The sequence below is a fragment of the Lissotriton vulgaris genome, chromosome 6, assembly GCF_964263255.1.
Source record: "Lissotriton vulgaris chromosome 6, aLisVul1.2, whole genome shotgun sequence".
Classification (NCBI taxonomy): Eukaryota; Metazoa; Chordata; class Amphibia; order Caudata; family Salamandridae; genus Lissotriton; species Lissotriton vulgaris.
In genome coordinates, this window is record NC_141694.1 from 330,763,996 (window position 1) to 330,784,866 (window position 20,871).

Genomic DNA, 20,871 nt, shown 5'->3' on the forward strand with positions numbered 1-20,871 from the left:
GTAAACACTATGGTGATCGGGAACATGAATACTTAATTTTACATAAGTAATTATCCCTTTGTCAAATAAATATTTATTAGTTCTCACCAAATTTTTGAAAAGTGCTGTTAGCTCCTTTGTGAACACAGAAAATTTCAAGAAAGCTGTTCCTAGATCCGGATCGTCTCTGCAGACACAATTACTGCCAAATTTCTCCAGTGCCTGGGTATACTGTTCTTCATTTTCCACATGAACTTTAAAAGAGGGATAACAAATGTGGGCATTAAAAAGAGAAGTGCTGTGAAATTATCATTTTTGCAAAGTCCTACTGTTTGGAAATTAAGCGTGCTTCTTCAAAATAGTCACAATATATAAATAACTGTAATGCTCATTCCCCCCCAGACGTTCCCTTGAAAACTGAATCTTACTCGTATAAATTACTATCTGGGTCAAACAAACAAGTTACTTACCTTTGGTACCGCTTTTTCTGGCGGATATAGTATCTGCCTTTGGATTCCTCACCTTATGAATATCCCCTGCGCCAGCATTCTAAAGAATTGTTTCCCTAGCTCTCTACACCGACGTGGACGTCACAATGTCACAGCTCCGCTTACGACTCCGCATGACATCACCGGAGCCATAAGAAAGCACGGTCGGCGTGATGACGTCAGTTCCACCCATTTTTCCGTGCCTCCGCGGCGAAAGGGTGAACCGACAACATATTCAAAGTATACACAGTACACGAATTTCAACAACCACACATAGTGTAAATTTAAAAGGAAAGCCAAAGAGCAACAGACAGATACATCAAATATTAAACAATCAGGTTAAACAAAAACACCTTTAAGGTATATACGGGTGGACATCGGGGAGGAGGGTGGGTCAGTGAGGAATCCATAGGCAGATACTGTATCCACCAGAAAAAGTTTTACTGAAGGTAATTAACTTGTTCTACTGATGGATACATCTGCCTGTGGATTCCACACCTTAGGAATAGATTCCCACAGCAGTCCCACTCCCGGAGGAGGGTGTCCACCTTTCCATACCAAAAAGTCCTGTAGGACAGAGTGCGAAAAGTGGCCCTCCCTCCTCATTTCCGAATCCAAGCAATAATGTGTTGCCACAGTGTGGAGGGAGGCCCAAGTCGCTGCCTTACAAATGTCCACTACAGGTACACCTTTGGCCAAAGCAGAAGTTGACGACTTGGCTCTGGTAGAATGATCCCTGATACCTTCAGGAGGTTCCTTACCAGCCAGAGCGCAGCAGATCTTGATGCACAAGATAATCCACCAGGATAGAGTGCGCTTGTGCACAGCCTTGCCCTTCATGCGTCCAACGTAGCCCACAAAGAGCTGATCGTCCACTCGCAAGTCTTTAGTCCTGTCCAAATAAAAGCTCACCGCTCTTTTAGGATCCAGGTGGTGAAATCTCTCCGCCTCCTTGGAAGGGGGAGGGGGAAGACAGAACACAGGAAGAGTTATGGACTGCCCTAGATGGAAGGGAGTTACCACCTTAGGCAGAAAAGCAGCCCTGGTCCTAAGGACTATCCTTTCAGCATGCATGGGGGTTTTGAACGAAGAGCCTGAAGGCCACTCACCCTCCTTGCTGAGGTAATAGCCACAAGAAAGACCATATAAAAAAAGACAAAAGCCTCAAAGGACAACTATGTAGGGTTCAAATGGGGAACCAATCAAGAAAGTTAAAACAAGATTCAAATCCCATTGAGGCATAACAAAAGGTGTAGGTGGAAACCTATTAGTGAGGCCTTTAATAAACCTCAAAACAATGGGAGATTTAAATAAAGACGGCTGATCCGGCAAACAAAGAAATGCCAAAAGAGCCGACAAATATCCCTCAACAGTGGCCACAGCACATCCCTGCTGAGCCAAGAAAAGTGAAACCTGAAGAACATTTGACAAGTGGGCCTTTAAAGGATCAATGGATCTCTCTCCACACCATTTAACAAATCTTGACCATCTATAAGAGTAAACAGACTTAGTGGAGTGTCACCTGGACGATAAGATAACATCCACTACATCCGGTGGGAGAGAGAAGGAACTCAGGTTGCCTCGTTTAAACTCCAGGCATAAAGGTGTAGGCTCTGTGGGGGTGTAGAACCTGCCCCTGCAAGAGGAGGTGATGTCTGCCCTGAGAGAGAGACAGAGCAGCGGGTGCGATGAGAGGTGAATTAGATCGGTGTACCACACCCTTTTTGGCCAATCGGGGGCGATCAATATAACTTGGGCCTGGTCTTTGGGAATCTTCCTGAGAACCCAAGGAATCAAGGTTATGGGAGGAAACGCGTAAAGGAGTTGCGAGCTCCACTTCAACTGAAACGCGCCCCCCAATGGGGAGTGAGCGTTCTCGTGAGTGGCAAAGTCCTCCACATCTGAAAGATGTAATGAACCACCTCCGGATAAAGCCTCCACTCGTGATCGGCCGAGTAACGCCAACTGAGACTGTCCGCACGAACATTTAGCACACCGGCTAGATGATTTGCAAACACACAAATCTGATGGTTCAGTTCCGCAGAGCTTTTCGACAGACGATACAACCCTTCACCTCTCTGTTTGTTGATGTACCACATCGCGGTAGTGTTGTATGTCAAGACCTGAACCGACTGACCACGAAGGGAAGGAAGGAAAGCCTTTAGTGCTAAACGTATAGCCTACAATTCTAGAAGGTAGATGTGAAGCAACCTTTCCTCTGGAGACCAAAGACTTTTTGAAAATCAAAAAGAGAGATTACCCCACTATCACCAGGGATCAGGGTACTAAGACAAACGGTCTAGGGAGAATCCCTGGGTATTCACTCACACGGAGGAATTATTCCTATATTTCAACCATCAATAAATTACCCCCCCAATACAAGGCTAAATGGTCATATAGGGGAAAAAGAAGAAAGGGCAAATTCCACAATAAAATAGAACGTTCACAGTCTTTTTAATCTTTTTTTCTTGTTGCGCAGAATCCAAGTAGGGTCTAGGAAGCAGTAGATACTGATTTATCAAGGGTACTACTGACTACACCATGTGTTAATAGATTAAAGACCATTGGATCTAGACATTTGAGTGGCACCGAAATCCATAGGCCACAGTGTAGTGGGGTTTTTTTCATTATCATCTAGTACTGTTGTCCGATATAACTGTTTTTTTAATATGTTTTTTAATATGTTTATTGTGATATATGAATTGTGATAAAAATGAATTTATGCCTGTTTACTGTCTATATTGAATTGTTTCCAGATTTCTGTTTTTAAAATATATGAATTCAAACATTTTCTTGCTTTGATATTTTAACTGATTTATGTGTGTATAAAACCTTTGTAAAGATTTCTTTTGATTAAAAAGACTGTGAACGTTCTATTTTAGTGTGGAATTTGCCCTTTCTTCTTTTTCCCCTATATGACCATTTAGCCTTGTATTGGGGGGGTAATTTGTTGATGGTTGAATTATAGGAATAATTCCTCCGTGTGAGTGAATACCCAGGGATTCTCCCTAGACCGGTTGACCAAAGACTTTTGACCTACAGATCCTTCAGATGAGCACCCCACCCCAGCGTGGAGGCATCCATTATCACTGTGGCTACTGGAGGAGGAGACTGAAAAGGCTTCCCTTGAGTCAGGTTGCCCTGCACACTCCACCAAGTCAGCCCCGCTGCAGCTTCTTTGGAGATCCTGACTGACTCCCTGAGATCTCCATTGTGTTGATACCACTGCCTGCGGAGGCACCACTGGAATGCCCTCATGTGCCAGAGCGCATGACTGACCAACAGTTTGCAGGAAGAGAACAGACCGAGCAGGTGAAGGACCTTCAACCGCTACATTATGAAACAAAGGAATCATCTCCTGAAAGTTGAGAATTCATTGAAGAGGAGGAAAAGCTAGACACACAGTAGTTTCCAGTACCGCCTCTATGAACAGGTTGCGCTGAGAGGGCACCAGGTGAGATTTGAGCACATTTACTGAAAAACCCAAGTTGAACAACAGATGAGTTGTTACATGCAGATGATGAAGCACCATCTCTGGCGACCCCGCTTTGAGCAACCAGTCGTCCAGATAAGGGAACACTGGAAACCCCGACCTTCTGAGATGAGCCGTCACCACTGGCATCCCCTTTGTGAAGACTCGAGGTGCAGTAGCAAGACCAAATTGCAGGACTGCAAACTGGTAATGCTGCGACCCCACCGTAAAACGGAGATACCTCCTGTGAGACTTCAGGATGGGAATGTGAAAATATGCTCCTGTAAATCAATCGACACCATCCAGTCCTCTTGCTGCAGTGCCAAAAGATCCTTCGAAAGGGTCAGCATCTTGATTTTCTCCTGCTTGAGGTAAAAATTCAAGATCCTGAGGTCCAGAATTGTACGTAACCCCCCATCCTTCTTGGGGATCAGGAAATTCCAGGAGTAGCATCCCTGACCCCTCTTGTGCTCTGGGACCACCTCTATCGCACCTTTCTGTAAGAGCACAAGGACTTCCTTCTGAAGTAGAAGTAAATGTCCTCTGAACAAAAATCTTGGCAAGGAGGGTAAGGTGGAGGAAATTTCTGAAAGGGAAGGGCGTACCCATTCTCAAGAAGGTTTAAAACCCAAAGGTCTGATGTGACCGATTTCCAACCCTGTAGAAAATGAGACAACCGACCCCCTGCAGGACCTACATGATCCAGGATGGGGGATCTAGGGCTGCTATCCTGCATTAACAGGGGTAGCAGGGGAGGTAGAGGAGGAGGAGGAGGAGAGATTGCGGGTAGACCCACGTTGGCGACCCTTGGCTCTTCCTCTAGAACGACCTCTAACCTTGCTCGCAGGCAGGTCGCTCCCCACGCTGCTGCATGGCTCTGCCTGCATTGTTTTTGCCTAAACTTGTATTTTGCCCATGTGCCTAACTTGCTTTCTTGCCCAGACTTGTTTTTATTCCCCTGTGCCTGTACATGTTTTGCCTATTCTTGTTTTATTCCCCTGTGCCTGTACTTGCTTTCTTGCCCAGACTTGTTTTTATTCCTCTGTGCCTTTATTTGTTTTCTTGCTTAAACTTGTTTTTCCTTCCTGTGCCCAGTTCTCCCGCGGCCCCGGCCGTTTTTCCCGAAACTGCGTCCCTGCCCCCCTGCAATTCCGTTTGCTGCCCCGTTCCCGCCTCCCAGCTGCTCCTCCCTCCCACATCCCTTCATATGGAGGCCGCGCAGCGGCCGTGCCACTGGCGCGCCGAAGGCACGTCTAAGGCAACCCTGTCTGCGCCCGTCCCGTCAGGACCGCTCCCAGCACCAGGACCCCTGGACCCCGCGAACACCACGACGCCCAACACTGCTACGATGCCAGAATCCTCCACGCACTCAACACCGGGCGATCAAACACCTGCTTCCTGGCTGCCCCGAAGCGCACCCACGGAGCTTTCACCTGCCGGAACTGCAGCTTCACAAGCATCCGCCCCACCATGCTGCCGATCAGGAAAGAACCCAACCACCTCAGATGCATCCTTCTCAACACACGCTCCGCCCGCAAACACGCCGTTGAACTCTGGGACCTACTCGACTCAACCTCCCCAGACGTCGCCTTCCTGACGGAGACCTGGCTGAACCCCGCCTCAGCACCCGACATAGCCATAGCCATCCCGGAAGGCTACAAGATCACCCGCAGGGACCGCACCAACGGAGCAGGAGGAGGAATCACCATTGTCCACAGGAACACTCTCAGAGTCTCGACGACACCCTCAGAACCACCGTACACCTGCACTTCCAGATCCACACCGACCCCAACACCACCCTCAGAGGAACCCTGCTCTACAGACCCACCAGACCCTGACCACAGTTCAGCGACTCCATCGCCGACTTCGTCAGCACACACGCCCTCGCCTCCACGGACTACATCCTCCTCGGGGACCTGAACTTACACCTCGAGAACAACAACGACACCAACTCCACCACCCTGATTGACAACCTAGCCAACCTCAGACTCAGACAACTCGTCACAACACCCACCCACCCACTCCGCCAGTCACACGCTTAACCCCATCTTCTCCGCAAGCCCCCACCTCTCCTCCAACCACACCACCGAACTCCACTGGACCGACCATCGCTGCATCCACTTCACCTTCAAGAAACCCACCATGCACCACCGCACCCAACAGATGCCTTGTCGCTCCTGGAGCAAAGTCACCGAAGACCAGCTAACCACTACCCTCGCCCAGAGCCCACCCGCCGATCCCGACACCGCTGCCCGCAACCTCAGACAGTGGACCAAGGACTGCGCCAACACCATCGCCCCTATCAAGAAACCCTCCAACAGTCACACCAACAAGAAAGCCAGCTGGTTCACTGAAGACCTCCGGGCCTCCAAGCAAACCTGTTGAAAGCTCTAGAAGATCTGGCTCTGTGAACGAACACCGGACAGCCATGCAGCCCACAAGAACGCCACCCGCAGACACCATCACCTCATCAGATCCGCCAAAATGGCCTCCTTAAAAAAACACCTTGACAACAACACGCACAACAGCAAATAGCTCTTCAACATCGTGAAGGAACTCTCCAACCCAAGCTCCAACACCAACGACGTCCCACCCTCGCAAGACCTGTGCGACTCACTGGCCACCTTTTTCCACCGCAAGATCGCAGACATACACGAAGCCCCGACAACCACTGAGACTTCTGCCCCCATGACCACCATCCGCACCAACCGCCTGCTCTCCTGGACCAACATCAACGACGAAGACACCATCAAGATCATGAACAACATCCACTCCGGATCTCCGTCAGATCCATGCCCACACCACATCTTCAACAAAGCCAGCACATCCATCACACCCAATCTCCGGAAAGTCCTCAAAACCTCCTTCGAGACAGCAACCTTCCCGGAAAGCTGGAACCACGCAGAGATCAACGCCTTACTCAAGAAACCCAAGGCAGACCCCAAGGACCTCAAGAACTTCCAGCCCATCTCCCTGCTCCCGTTCCCAGAAAAGGCCATCGAGAAGACCGTCAACGAACAACTGACCCGCTACGTCGAGGAGAACAACATCCTGGACCCTTCCCAGTCCGGGTTCCGCAGCAACCACAGCACCGAGACTGCCTCATTCCCGCCACCGATGACATCAAGTCCCTGCTGGACAACGGAAAAACGGAGGACCTCATCCTCCTGGGACTGTCAGCCGCCTTCGACACGGTCGGCCACCACACACTACGAACACGCCTCCACAATGCCGGGATCCAAGAGAAGGCCCTGGACTGGACTACCTCCTTCCTATCCGGCAGAACACAGAGCATCTGCCTTCCCCCCCTTCCACTCCGAAGCAACCAAGATCATCTGCGGCGTACCCCAGGGCTCATCCCTCAGCCCAACTCTGTTTAACATCTACATGGCACCCCTAGCCCACGTCGCCCGTCAGCACGACCTCAACTTCATCTCCTATGCCGATTCACCCAGCTGATCCTCTCCCTCACCAAGGACCCCCACACCGGCAAAACCTCACAATGGAATGAAGGCCATCGCTGAATGGAGAGGAACATCCGACTGAAGCTGAACTCGAACAAGAGGGAGGTCCTCATCCTCGGATCCACCCCTTCGGTCTGGGACGACTCCTGGTGGCCGACCGCACTGGGACCTGATCCAACACCCACCGACCACACACGCAACCTAGGAGTCATCCTCGACTCCACCCTCTCCATGACTAAACAGGTCAACGCCGTCTCCTCCTCCTGCTTTAACACCCTCTGCATGCTTCGCAGGATCTACAAGTAGATCTACTGAAACGAGAAGAACGGTCACCCAGGTTGGACTATGGAAACTCCCTCTACGCAGGAGCCTCGGTCAAACTCCTGAGACGGCTCCAACGCATCCAGAACGCCTCTGCACACCTGATCCTCGACATCCCTCGCCGCAGCCACATAACACCTCACCTGAGAGACCTGCACTGGCTCCCAGTCAACAAGAGAATAACGTTCAAGCTCCGCACCCACACGCACAAGGCACTCCACAACACCGGACCAACGTACCTCAACAGATGACTCAGCTTCTACACCACCACCAGCCGGCTCCGCTCCGCCGACCTCGCCCTCGCCACAGTCCCCCGCTTCCGAAAAGCGACCTTCGGCGGCAGATTGTTCTCCCACCTCGCCACCAAGACCTGGAACACCCTCCCCATCCACCTACGGCAGAACCAAGACCTGCTGACCTTCAGAAAACTCCTCAAGACCTGGTTTTACAAGCAGTAGCAGCATTCCCCACCCCAGCGCATTGAGACCCTCACGGGTGAGTAGTGCCCTTTACAAATGATATGATTGATTGGTTGATTGATAGGACTTATAGAGCGGATTTTGCTGCTGCTGAGGTTGTCGCAAGCTACAAAAGGAAGACCTTCCAAATCCAGAATATTTTTTATATCCAAACCTCCTTGACTGGGTTTGCAGTCCCAAAGACTTCGCCGTAGCTCTGCTGTCTTTAAACCTTTGAAGGGCAGAATCTGCCTTCTCTCCAAAAAGTTTTGACCCATCAAAAGGAAAATCAACCACAGTAGATTGAACATCCGGGGAAAATCCATAGAATCTATATCAAGCTTGCCTCCTGGTAGCAAAGGAGGAACCCATTACTCTGGCCACTGAATCAGCCGTATCCAGGCCAGATTGTATAACCTGTCTAGAAGCAGCCTGAGCATCTGACAGAACCTTCATAAAATTCCCCTGCTCTTCATCGGGTAACTTGGGTGCCAATTGCTTAGCCAAGTCCATCAAGCCATGTATATAAAGGCCCAATAAACAGGTAGCATTGGTAGATTTAAGAGCCATACTTTAAGATGAAAAGACTTTCTTAGCCGACTGCTCCAGTTTTTTAGAGTCCCTGTCAGCAGGAGCCTGACGAAAAGCATACGAAGACTGTTTAGAGCAGGACGCCTGTACCACCAAACTTTCTGGAGAAGGATGAGAAGACAGAAAGAGAGGATCCCCTTGAGCAGACCTATACCTTCTTGCCACAGATTTAGACAGCAGGAGAAGAGAGTGGTTTCCGCCATACCTCAAGAATAGGCTCAGTCAAGGCTTCATTAAAAGGTAACAAGGGCTCAACTATTTTAGAAGGTAAATGCCAAACCTCAGTGAGCAAATGTGGCCTATACTCAGCAGTTGGTAACTAAGTCCAAAAGCTCCGCCGCCTTTCTTACAACAGTATGGTATGGGGCTACCTCTTGAGGTGGAGAAGCCCTTGTGGAAGAAATCTCCCTATCAGGGGAAGTGTCCAGCCCACTTGCGCTCTGTATGCCTTCAAAATCATCCACTGATTCTTCGATTTCACCCTCTTAAACCTTCTGCATTTGATACTGCTCTTCCTCCAGCAATCTCTGCGCCTCTCTCCTTGATCGAAATCTAGGAATCTGCGTCGGCGGTGACATCTCTGGAGCCGGCGTTAAAGGAGGATCTGAAGGCGGAAACTGCACTTCACGAGGCCGAGAGGAAGGCCCACCAGATGGCGCTGGGGACTCCATGAACGGTGCCGAAACCCTTGGAGCCGCAAACTGCCATGACGCCGCCGTCGGCATGAACGGCACAAAGGGTGCCTGGGCATAGTGCCGAGGAATCTCCAAGTCGTAGGCCAGCGGACCGACGGCACTCGAAGGTCCTCCAGAGGGGAAGGCTGCCTTAGCAAATACTCCGTACATAGCATTATAAAAAATGCGTAGGGTCTGATCCTGGAGTAGGAAATTGCAGAAATGGATTCAACCCAGAATCCAAACGTGGAGCATCCGGCGTCGGAACAGCTGGATCCGCCGGAGCCACAGGATCAACCTTGTGCACAAGAGAAGCAGGAGAAGAAACAACCTGGAGTGGTAACCCTTCCGAATCCGGCAAACTCCTCAGTGCTGGAGACCGCGCCGGAGTACCTTTTGAAGAAGGAGATCTCTCAAGAGTCACTCTAGGAGAAGGCGAAGGCAAAGGAGACAAGTTTTTTTGACGACATCGAGGGTCCGGTGAAGGTGACCTTGAAGCCTTACAATCGACGAACTGCGCAGAGATCCATGTGATCTCTTCTTCTTGTGTTTCCTCAACTTCAACGAATGCGAAGCAGACGACTTCGACTTAGCTCTTTTTCTGCCTCTTCCTTCTTTCTTCACCTTAGCCATAAAGAGCTTAGCTTCCCATTCTTTAAGAGCCTTAGGGTTCATCTTCCTGCAGCAGGAACATTCCTCCACGTCGTGATCAGACGACAAACACCATAAGTAGTCTTCATGGGTGTCAATGATAGACATGTGACCCCCCCACACTCTCTGCAGGGCTTGAAACCAGACTTCCTCGAAGACAACATCCTAACAGCAACAGTTTAAGGATAGAATAAACAGCAAAGTATCTTAAGCATATGGAGAGAGCCAGATAACAGTTACCCGTCGACGGTGTGGAAAAAAGGGAACTGACGTCATCACGCCGACACGGCTCTCTTAATGCTTCGGTTACGTCAAGCGGAGTCGCGAGTGGAGCCGTGGCATTGTAACGTCCTCATCGGCGTAGAGAGCTAGGGAAAAAAAATCTGCGGAATGCTGGCGCAGGAGATATTCACACGGTGAGGAATCCACAGGTAGATATATCCATCAGAAATTTAAAAAACTTCTGTGAAGGTGAATTACACTACAGGAGACAACGTTTTTCCATCTCAAATAATTGTATTGTTTCACATAACGAAAACATGCAAAAAAATGTATTAAGGCACACATTTCAAAAGCAAAACAGTCTCTCTGTGATGAGGTCCCGACTCCAAAGACCTATCAAGATCAGTGGTTCTTAACCTGTGGTCTGTGGACCCATGGGAGTCCGAGATGCCTTCTCATGGGGTCCGCTACTGTTGAGACAACTATTAATATTAATGTTAATAAGGTGTATATCAATAAAGAAGCAACACTGAAAATAGGAAATTTTAGAATGTTCTGCAAATGTGAAGGAATTTCAAATCGGAGGCTAAAAATTAAGTTGGTATCCTACGATTGATTCATTAGAGCAGCACAAATACAGCAAATAGAATAGAGCATAGATGATGGGTGGCCTCAATTGCAGTGACAACAAAAACAGCATTTAGGTGCTAAAAAGATAGCGGTATGCTAGTGTAGATCTCAAGAATTAAAAACGGAATTTTGAAAAGTTCCGATCTTGTGTTAAAGTTTACATTTTTCAATATTCATTGTGTATTAAATAAATTTCAATATTTGTGTTTTTGTTTGATGTTTAGTGGTTTCTGTATTGAGATGTATTGTTTTGAGGTAAAAATCATCGAAAATACTTAGGCAGGGAGGTCCTTGAATTCCAATAATGGTTCAGTCAGGGGTCCCTGGATTCCAGCAATGATTCATTGTGGGTTCACAGAAGTCAAAAAGATAGAATACTATGATCAAGATCATCACTTAAACTATAAGAACATAAAAACATGGCATGCTGCCCATTATCCTCAACGGGATCAACTGATAGTGGAGTGATGGCATGATGAGGAGGGTAAAATTAGGGCCAGAGAATGTATAGTGTTGATATCAAAGTTAGCTGAATCGGTTGCTGAAGCGGTTACCTGAGAATGTTATAACTCAATTAAGTCCTTAAAATAGACCTAAATTATGTGAATCTAGAAAAAGTACCAAAAAGCTGAACTTGTGTGATAAGGGCCAAAATTTGACAGTCTACTGCGGTATCCGTGCATGGGAGGGGGGGTTGTCTATTACAGCGGGGGAAGTACATGCCCAAAATTAAGAGTCTAGGGTCTGGTAACAGTCTTTTCTTCAAAGTTACAGGATTTCACAACAACTTGGCAGAATACGTTATGAGGGCAGAATGTCCCATATTGATAGCGAATAATAATTACATTTGTTGTCAATAGGCTGAAAACATGTGGATTCGCCTATGAAAGGCTAGAGGAAAGACACTGGCCCACACAGTATGGAGCTTTACTGGACATGAGCTGACATATGTTAGCTATTTCAACTGAATCCAAATGACTTAACTTATTCCCTTTGCTCCTTGTCTGAACAGACAGAATTCTATCCTGAGGCACAACTGCCTCAATATGTACACAGAAGCTGAAGCTGCCATCCACATCAATGAAACTTTTGAAGATGAACCTGCATGGAACCTGCTTTTGTTGCTGAATACAGAGTTTGCAGAAAGTGCTGCCAAAATTAACTTGTTTTAAAACGAGATTTAAGGCCCTGTTTTAACTGTGTTGGCCTGTGCCATTGCTCTCCTTGCATGCATGGAAGCTTCCAACAACTCCTTAGAGTGCAACCTATGGAAATAACATCTGAGAGCTCACTTGAGAACTGAGGATGGCTACCCAAGATATCTTCTGTTACAAAGTTCAGGTGAGGTGAGTTTGGGCTTCCTGGAGCACATGCTCTCTCAATGCATCAACCTTTATTATGTTCTTGATTTGACCCTTCTGTTACAGTGTTCTTGCACCTGACTGGCTTCACGGAGCAAGAGAAGAAAAGTATGTGTGTGGGCTTCATTGCAGTGGTCTGACCTAAACCTACAGTTGAGACTGTCACCTCTTCCACATGTATAGCAGTTGACATAAAGCAAATAATGCCCCTAGCTTGAAAAATTACACATATTACTGTCTGTAAACAATATTTAATACGTTCCACTGTAAAAAGAGTGGTCTGTAACTTCATGACAGTCAGGGAAAGAAAAACAATGTTAATGTAGAATTGTTGTCTCTTATTAGATGACAGTTTAAGTGAGGTGACCGGGAAGAAAGGGAGGGTAGAATGAGCAGTGTGCAAATAACACAAAAGTGGATGATAAGAGGGAAAGTGTAATTCAGACAATCCAAATGTTCAGGGTCTCAAAACGGACCATCTGGTAGTTACAGAGTGCAGAACCTTGAAGATGAAGGAATCTTCCATTGCAGATGGTGAGACGGCTTGGCGGAAAGGTCCACAGTATTCACTTTAGTATGTGGTACTGCTGGAAAACCTTGACAAGGTATCCAGAAATATGACCACATACATTCTTGTAAATTATGTATAACTTCTTGGATAATAATCTGCCAATTTAGTGGGAGCCAGGGTCTCCGGGCTTAAATTTGCATCATATTATTGGCAAGATTCTTAGAATTCTTATAATTCATATAGAGGCAGATGATATTCAGGAATACTAACTTTCAAGAGGAAGATCTGGGTGTCAAAACCAGAGACCCTGGGCATGGCTGGAAAATATGTAGACTGCAATAAGAACCAGGAGTTCTGAACTCCTGTGGTGTGACATATACCTTGAACAAAACACAACTTTGCACCCAAGTGCGATCTGTCAGCTAATATTGTAATAGGGAAATGAGAATAGCATCTTTATTTCTGTGGCATAGATGGACCTCAGCATGGTAAAAATACTTCTACCAACATGTACCTGCTCCTTGTAGCTATTTCCTGAAAAATGACTGCTTAGCCATTACGTAAGTAGTTGCAAGACATGTATGATTCATATTGCATGGAAGAAGCATGGAGGCACATTGAGATTCACTAAATATTTGCAAGAAGGTGAAAAGATAGGTTCCTTAATCTCTACAACCACAGTGATCTGTAATCCTTGTTTGGTATCCTGTGAACAGAAACCTGCTACGGCAGAAATCAAGAAATACCGTTATATACAAAGAGCCACACCTAGTTCCTCTGGGCAAAAATGAAGTCTGCATAATTTATTAGCAATTTCGACCTTAAATCATCCAAAATTGATACACTTGCTAGATATTAAAAATCTGAACATGGTTTAGGCAACATTGTTTTCTCACACTTGGTATTCCTTGAAAGACGTTTTTTCACATATATTGCGACATACAAGCATCTCACTCTAGGAAACGGAATGTCTAACACAGATCCACATTTCATGGTGGTAATGTTTCAACCAAGACCCCGCAAAGTGACACATATCCTTTTTATTTTTTGTTAGATGTGACGTGTGACCATGACTCCTGGAGTCTTTAGGCAGCCAGATGTAAATCAAATCATACAACACTTACATGACCCTCTAACACGCCACCGTATATTGTTAACGTGGTTACCAGTGAGAAATGCATTACTCTTGGAAATTGCCTGAATGGAATTAGGTTGAAAAGTTCAACTGATTCATCGAAGCTTGTATTTTTAAAGACACAGGACACTTCTGCAAGCCTACAAATTCGGTGGGATTTGCTTCCGTGTATTTGTCAGAACGCTGGAGTCATTTTAGTAAGAGGCATGGCACTAAACACATGTTTTATCGAAATTGTTTTGTGAATACAGCACGTGAGCAGCTTATGCAATGAACCATCTGTCATCATATTTTCAGTTAGTCCAACAAAACCTATGAAAGCCCGCAGCATTTAGACTTTTGGACCTAATCTCTTAGAAAACCGGTTAAGACTATGACCTAGAATTACTTCTTAGGATTTTCACCTTTCTCCCTTTTGCAAAATCAATTTTCTTTGTGCATTTCGAGGAAAGAGGAGGCAGATCCAAAATATTCATTTCTCGTTGCATTTAAAGCCGTTCTTTGAAAAATAGAACACCGAAGCAAAGAGATTAACAATAACAAATGAATTACGCTTAATTAAAAAAGAAGCTGTTTTTCCCTGCACATTTATCTTCGAACATGAACAAAACAAATTAAACACTAAGAGATAAGGCATTGCCCCTCTCTGTTAATTTATGCAGGACTGCTGTGCTGACCATTCTAAATCTTGCAAGCTGACTGTGAGACTTAGAAGTGGAAAACAATACTGTAAAACGAGTGAATGGATGCTGTTAATATAAGGCTTAGTCGTCAGCTTAGAAACAGTAAACAAACTCAAGCGTGGCAGTTTTTGCTCACTAAAATATTTTTTACTTGGTTTTTACCCAAAAATCTATTTTTTTTTAAAACAGCTGTGACTCAACAAAACATTGATGCGCGCTTAACAAGTAACGCTAAGCGTAAACCAGGCTTCTCCAAAGAGCAGCTTGCGAACTACTGGTAACTCACCTGGAAGTAGCTCTAAATTAGCAGCTTTTGCTTGGTTGAATTAATAGATGTATACCAATTTTTTTATGTGTATTCCTTATAAAAATTTGTGTATTTTCAGAACTCATAACCTGATGTTTCAATTTCATTAAAATATTTAAAGCTGAAATGTGAGTGAGTAATAAATAATGTGGCACTGGGGATAATTATTACTGATATTATTGGCGACAGGCATTACAGCTCTGGCTGTTATGTATTACCCATGTAGAGGCATTCCACATTGACAAAGCAGTTTTTACACTACTGCTGGCAAACGTGTCTGATGCACTGAGGTGACCCTGCTGGTTATCCTGCACATGGTGTCCCCTAATGTAATCTTGTCAAATTGAATCACTATTACAACACTAATAATATATGAAGCTCAAAATGATTTTCACTGAACATCAGTAGCTCATATTACAATAAAAGTTGAAGATGACTGGTGTGAACCACACTATAGTCCTCAGCAACTGTTTATTGCTTTACAAATACTATACTCTGTCCTAGAAGCCTATCCCGTGCTTGATCACAACATGAATATCAAGTTCATTCAAGAGTCAATTATTTCCATGTTCTTCATTTTTTAATTTGATTTCTCAGCAGGTCATGGCATTACACATTAGGTACTAGTGGGTGGTGGATAAGAGACAATGCTGTTACATCAGAGAGGCATAGTTAATACCATGATTCTGTAAAGTACAAAAGAAGGATACAGGGGTTATCGATATTGTGTAACCAGTTTTGTGACAGATTTAGGAACCATTACGTTTTACAGTATTTACTTGCTGTACAAAACACTTTCGCCTGCTGGTGGCTCTTAGACCTTTGTCGCTGCCCAGAACCTCACATTTGCTTTCCCTTATAAATATTCACTGGCTTGATCCCACTGAAATTTTATCAGATCCAATGCCTCAGCAAACAAATTACAACATGATTAGTTCTGCTAGTGGATATTACAACATGATTATTTCTCCAAGTGGAAATTACAACATGACCGGTTCTCTAAGTGGTTGATTCATTTTTCACATGATTGACATGGCTATCTTTCTCAAGACGTCTGCAAGGTGTGACAATATTGCGTTGTTGCTCCTGTCTCAAAGCATTGCATTGGCCATGTAATGGTAGTCTACGCTAACAATATTGTCCAAATTTCAATGAGTCCTGAATTATGCATCTTGCCTCATCCTGGAAGTGAGGCATACTGACCACCTCAGTCCAGCACTACAAATTGAGCACCGCACGCCAAATTAACAAAGACAGAGTTTAAGACCCTCTGCTGGGTGTACATGTTTCTGAACCAATAAGACCCTTTCTACCTAATAAACCTGGTGGTGATGTCTGATTAACAAACTGGATGGTTATGGCTCGTTGTGAAAAATCACCTTGTCATACCAAACATGTTAAAAGCACTTTGGCAGCAAATCATGCCCATCTCCCTCAGGAATTTGCTTCCTTCTCTCCTCTGTTCCTAAGACAACTTTCTCAAATTCAAGAAATGCTGAAGGCTCACTCCTTCAACATGCTTTTTTTTTAGACCTGCTTTGCTGTCGATTTCTCGGTCTACCATCTGTGCTTTCCCTCCATTAAGCACTTTAAAGAGACCTTTGAGCTGTCCCAGCAAAATATACATCCACTACATTAATCATAATGTTTTGGTTGCATTTGAGAATGGGACAAAGGCTTTCCTCCTAATGTTCATTAATGCTCTTCTAACATTAGGGTGGATATTTATTTCGCTTAACAAAACTTGCCCCAATATTTGCAGGATATTAAATGATACATCATAGAGTACACAAAAACCTTACTCAAAGTATGCGGCTCCAAAGACAGTGGCCGAATGTCTGCAACTCAGTGAAAAATCGTATATTTGATCCAACAGGAGAAGATACCTGGCAGAAGTTCCCAAAGAGTGATAGAAGAATGAATACAGCAATCGAGCTGAAGAAATAAAAGGAGCATAGACCCAGGTGATCCCACTCCCACAAAAACAGCAAGAAAACAACAGGACGTGCTCATTGACTCCCTGGATACCATCAGTAAAAAAAGTAAGGAAAAAGTCACCAAATCATGAAATATCCGACACCCACTGAACTACAGTGGGAGACAGAAGTCATCCCCATAAAATGGAAGTGGTCACAGAGAGTGCACTTAGGAGGTCACAAAACAGGAGAGTGCTCAGTGTCCACAAAGCAACCTCGGAAAACAGAAACAAGGAGTGCCCCAGCCAGTCAGTGTAAACAGAGGGTAGAAATGGAAACTTTTTGAAGATACTCAACAAACAGGCAAGAACAGTGCCAAGGGTCCAGTGCAGAAAAGCATTTCTTACTGGACACAGTGTTGGACTTCCTTCATCAATTTTCTTAACACACCTGAATCCCCAGGGGTTCTCCCACACATAAGCTTGAGCAGTCCCAACCCGCAACCAGTCTAAGAGCAAACCCTTTTTGACAACAGTGGTCGGTGGGATCGAAGGAAATGGTGAACTCTAGATTCAAGAGTGGCCAGTCAGTAAAAAAGAGGCAGCTCACCAAACCATCAAAAGAGGATGGTGTGTTATGCTTTGAATTTGTTCAGTTGTATGTTGGGCTCCCTGGACCACCGTATTTCGAGGGGTAATGCTCTCTTGTAATTAAGAATAGTATTTTAAGAATGTTGAGACGGTGGAGAAGGAACACGCTGTGTCCTAGGATGGAAATAAACTATAGTTGCACTCAAGGCTGGACTGGCTGAATCTAGGGTGACCAACCGTCCGTAAATTTCACGGACAGTCCGTAATTTCGGCCGTCTGTCCGTTGTCCGTGAAGGATTCTTTAACGGACGCCATTTGTCCGTAATTTTAACCGGGCACCGGTCACACCTCCCTAGCTTCCACTCACCTCCCTTCTTGACGTGACATGACGCATTCAGGGCTGTTTGCATCTGAATAGATGCCCCTGCTCTTGAAGCTGCAGCCCCCACCCCTCACACCTCCAGCCCTTGATGAGCTGTTAAGAGGTGCTCGAAGGTGACAGAGAGGGGGGAGGGCTGCAGCTTCAGGAGCAGGGGGCATCTATTCAGATGCAAACAGCCTAAATGCGTCATGGCTCTGCAATTTGTGTGAGACATTCCCTTTCTGCTCAGGGCCCCAAACATCCTACAACCGGTCTGGCAGCACGTGGTTCTCTTCACAGCACAGAGCTTAATTACGGTCACTAAATTGCAAACAAACCTCGATTCTTCAAACATGAAGTATACAATATAATAAAATTAAGAAATGGCACAATCGCACCCACACTAACAAAGTATGGAGGACAATCGTTAAATTAGTTCTCTTGGAGTATCTCCTTTAAGTACTGTACATCATAGTGGGGGCTGACAAAAGTAACTCTTTGGAAAGAGAGACTGACTTCTCATTGTCTTGTCCAGGAGGGGGTGAGGAGCCCTACCCCACCCTGGAAGAGACCAAGATGATACTAGAATACCGCATGCCCACCCCTGTGCCCACCCTGGTGGATCCTGGTCCCCCTTCTGCCTACCCTCCCCCAGTGATGGCTCCTGTCCCTCGTCCCCCCCCCCCCATCTGTGGTGGATCCTGTCTCTGCCCTGGGTGGCTTCTGTCCCAGTCCAGAAATGGCTCTTGCACCTCAAAAAGGCTCTGCTCAAAATTAATATGAAAAGGTGGGCGAGTGAGTAAGTGAAGGGATGGCTGGATGGCTGGATGAATTAGTAAAAGGGTGAATGGATGAATGAAAGATTGAATAGATGGATAATAAAAGAGGATGGGTGGATTGATGAGTGAGTGTGGAAGGATGGAAGGGAGAAAGGGTAAATAGCTGGATGTATGGGTGCAAGGGTAGCTGGATGGGTAAAAGGGTGGATGGATGAGTGAAAGGATGGATGAGTAAAAAGGTGGATGAGTGAGTGGGTGGGTGAATGGAGGAGTGAAAAAGATGGATGGATTGATGAATTGATAAGTGCAAGGGTGAATGGATGGATGGATGAGTGAAAGGGTGGATGTAAGGATGGATGAGTGAGTGAAAGGGATGGTAGATGGACTAAGGGATGAATAGATGAGTGAAGGAGTGAAAGGACACATGGATGAGAGAAAGGATGGATGAGTGATAGGGTCAATGGATGGATTCATGAGTGGATGAGTAGATGGATGGGTGGGTGGATGGATGGAAGGAAGGATGGCTAAGTGAAAGGGTCGATGGAGAGAGAAAGGGAGGATGGATGGATGACTGAAAGGGTGGATGGGAGGGAGGATGAGTGACAGTGGATGGATGAGTAAGTGAAAGGATGGCTGGATGGGTGAAAGGGTAAATGGCTGGATGGATGAGTGAATGGATGATGGGTAGAAGAGTGGATGAAGGAGTATACAGATGGATAGGGTGAAAGGGTGGATGGATGGATAATGGATGGATGAGTGAAAGGGTGGATGGAGGGATGGATGAGTGAATGGATGGATGGGTAGAAGAGTCGAAGTATGAGTGTACAGATGGCTAGGGTGAAAGGGTGGATGGACGGATAAAGGTTGGATGAAGGGATGGATGAGTGAAAGGAAGATGGAAGGATACATGATGGATAGGTTTGCAAATGGTTGAATATGTTTGGATATGGCTGGGCTTACTTATATACTATTGCGCGACCTCTGATGTGTCTGTAAAACCTATCCAATTGTCCTGAAGTTTTGTCCTGAATTTTGACCTCCTGTCCTGAATTTGTGTCCTGAATTTTGACCCTTTGTCCTGAATTTTTACACTCACCGTCCTGAATTTGCACCAATGCCAGTTGGTCACCCTAGCTGAATCGGGCATTGGGTGTTTCCTGCGAAGGCTGGAAGGGTCGGGCCAGTTTTGTTCCTGGTGGCTGGTTCTGGTACTGTGGGACGGTTTTGCTGCACAGATGCAATACGGGCCTCCACTAAAAAAATCAGCCTGCAAGCAAATTCACTCACTTTCTTTTCCAGCCTCCCAGACGCCATCACTGAACACATGCACTCAAATGTGCGTTTATTTAAAAAAAAAACTCAAAAATGTAACACCATATGGCCCCAGTCAACCTCTAGTGGTGTGCTTGATCACAGGGCTGTCAATCTATAGTAGCGCATAAAATCGCTACCATGATGGCCCTGGTGTAAATTCTTCTGTCCTGCTCCCACACTCTCCGCCCTCTCATCCCTCCCTCACTTCCTCTGCCTCTCCTCTTGGAGCTCATGATGCTTGGAGTTGGAGCAGACAGTCCGGTCCGGTCCAGAGGTCCGCAGCAAAGCCCGGGACCAACTACCACCTGAGTCAATTACTAGTAGCTGCCAATTGCAACTGACGGCCCAGGCCTGGTATAATTCTTTTTTTTCCAGCCCCCAAGGTCTCCGCCCTCGACAGGAAGAACAGCTACTACCAGTGGTGTTAAGTGCTGACAGCATGTCTGTGCCTGTGACTCCACTTAAAATGTTAAATAATGTTTATGGTCCCAAAGTGTCTCATGTAACCCCAAACGCAGATTGCTGAGCTAGGGGCCACTGTGTGTCGCAAACTGTTCTGGGTTTAAAAGCACCTGCTGCAGAGCTTCTTTTATATCATCAGTTTTCAGGCAACAATCAAAATGTCAAGAAAACTCTGGTGAATAATAGAAGTGGCTGAAATCAGGAAAGTTCCAGGATATCATATACTCTAATATATGCAATATATAGCTGTAGTTATAAGTAGATTTGATATATCTTCTGGTAATGTCTAGACATCTGGTTTCAAAGCAAACGGTTTCTTTATTTGATAGACAAAGAATGTTTCACTGTATCACATTTTGATGATTCCCACAGGTTTTAGCAACACGTCTCACACAATCGGGTTTAAGGGATTTTCAAAGCTATGAATAAACACAAATAAAACATATATGTTGGCTTTCTGCATGAATATGAAGTATACTTGCAACTGCAAAGATGAGCAAAG

General features: G+C 45.8%; 1 protein-coding gene across 2 annotated transcripts in view; it reads right to left on the reverse strand.

The window, feature by feature from the left end:
* ASAP2 (ArfGAP with SH3 domain, ankyrin repeat and PH domain 2) overlaps positions 1 to 20,871 on the reverse strand; it is a 1,186,778-nt gene that overhangs the window by 927,339 nt on the left and 238,568 nt on the right. For both annotated transcript variants that reach the window (XM_086926365.1, XM_086926364.1), the window contains exon 3: positions 88 to 233. In XM_086926365.1, coding sequence (XP_086782491.1) covers positions 88 to 233 — 146 coding nt within the window. The remainder of the gene's footprint in view (positions 1 to 87; positions 234 to 20,871) is intronic.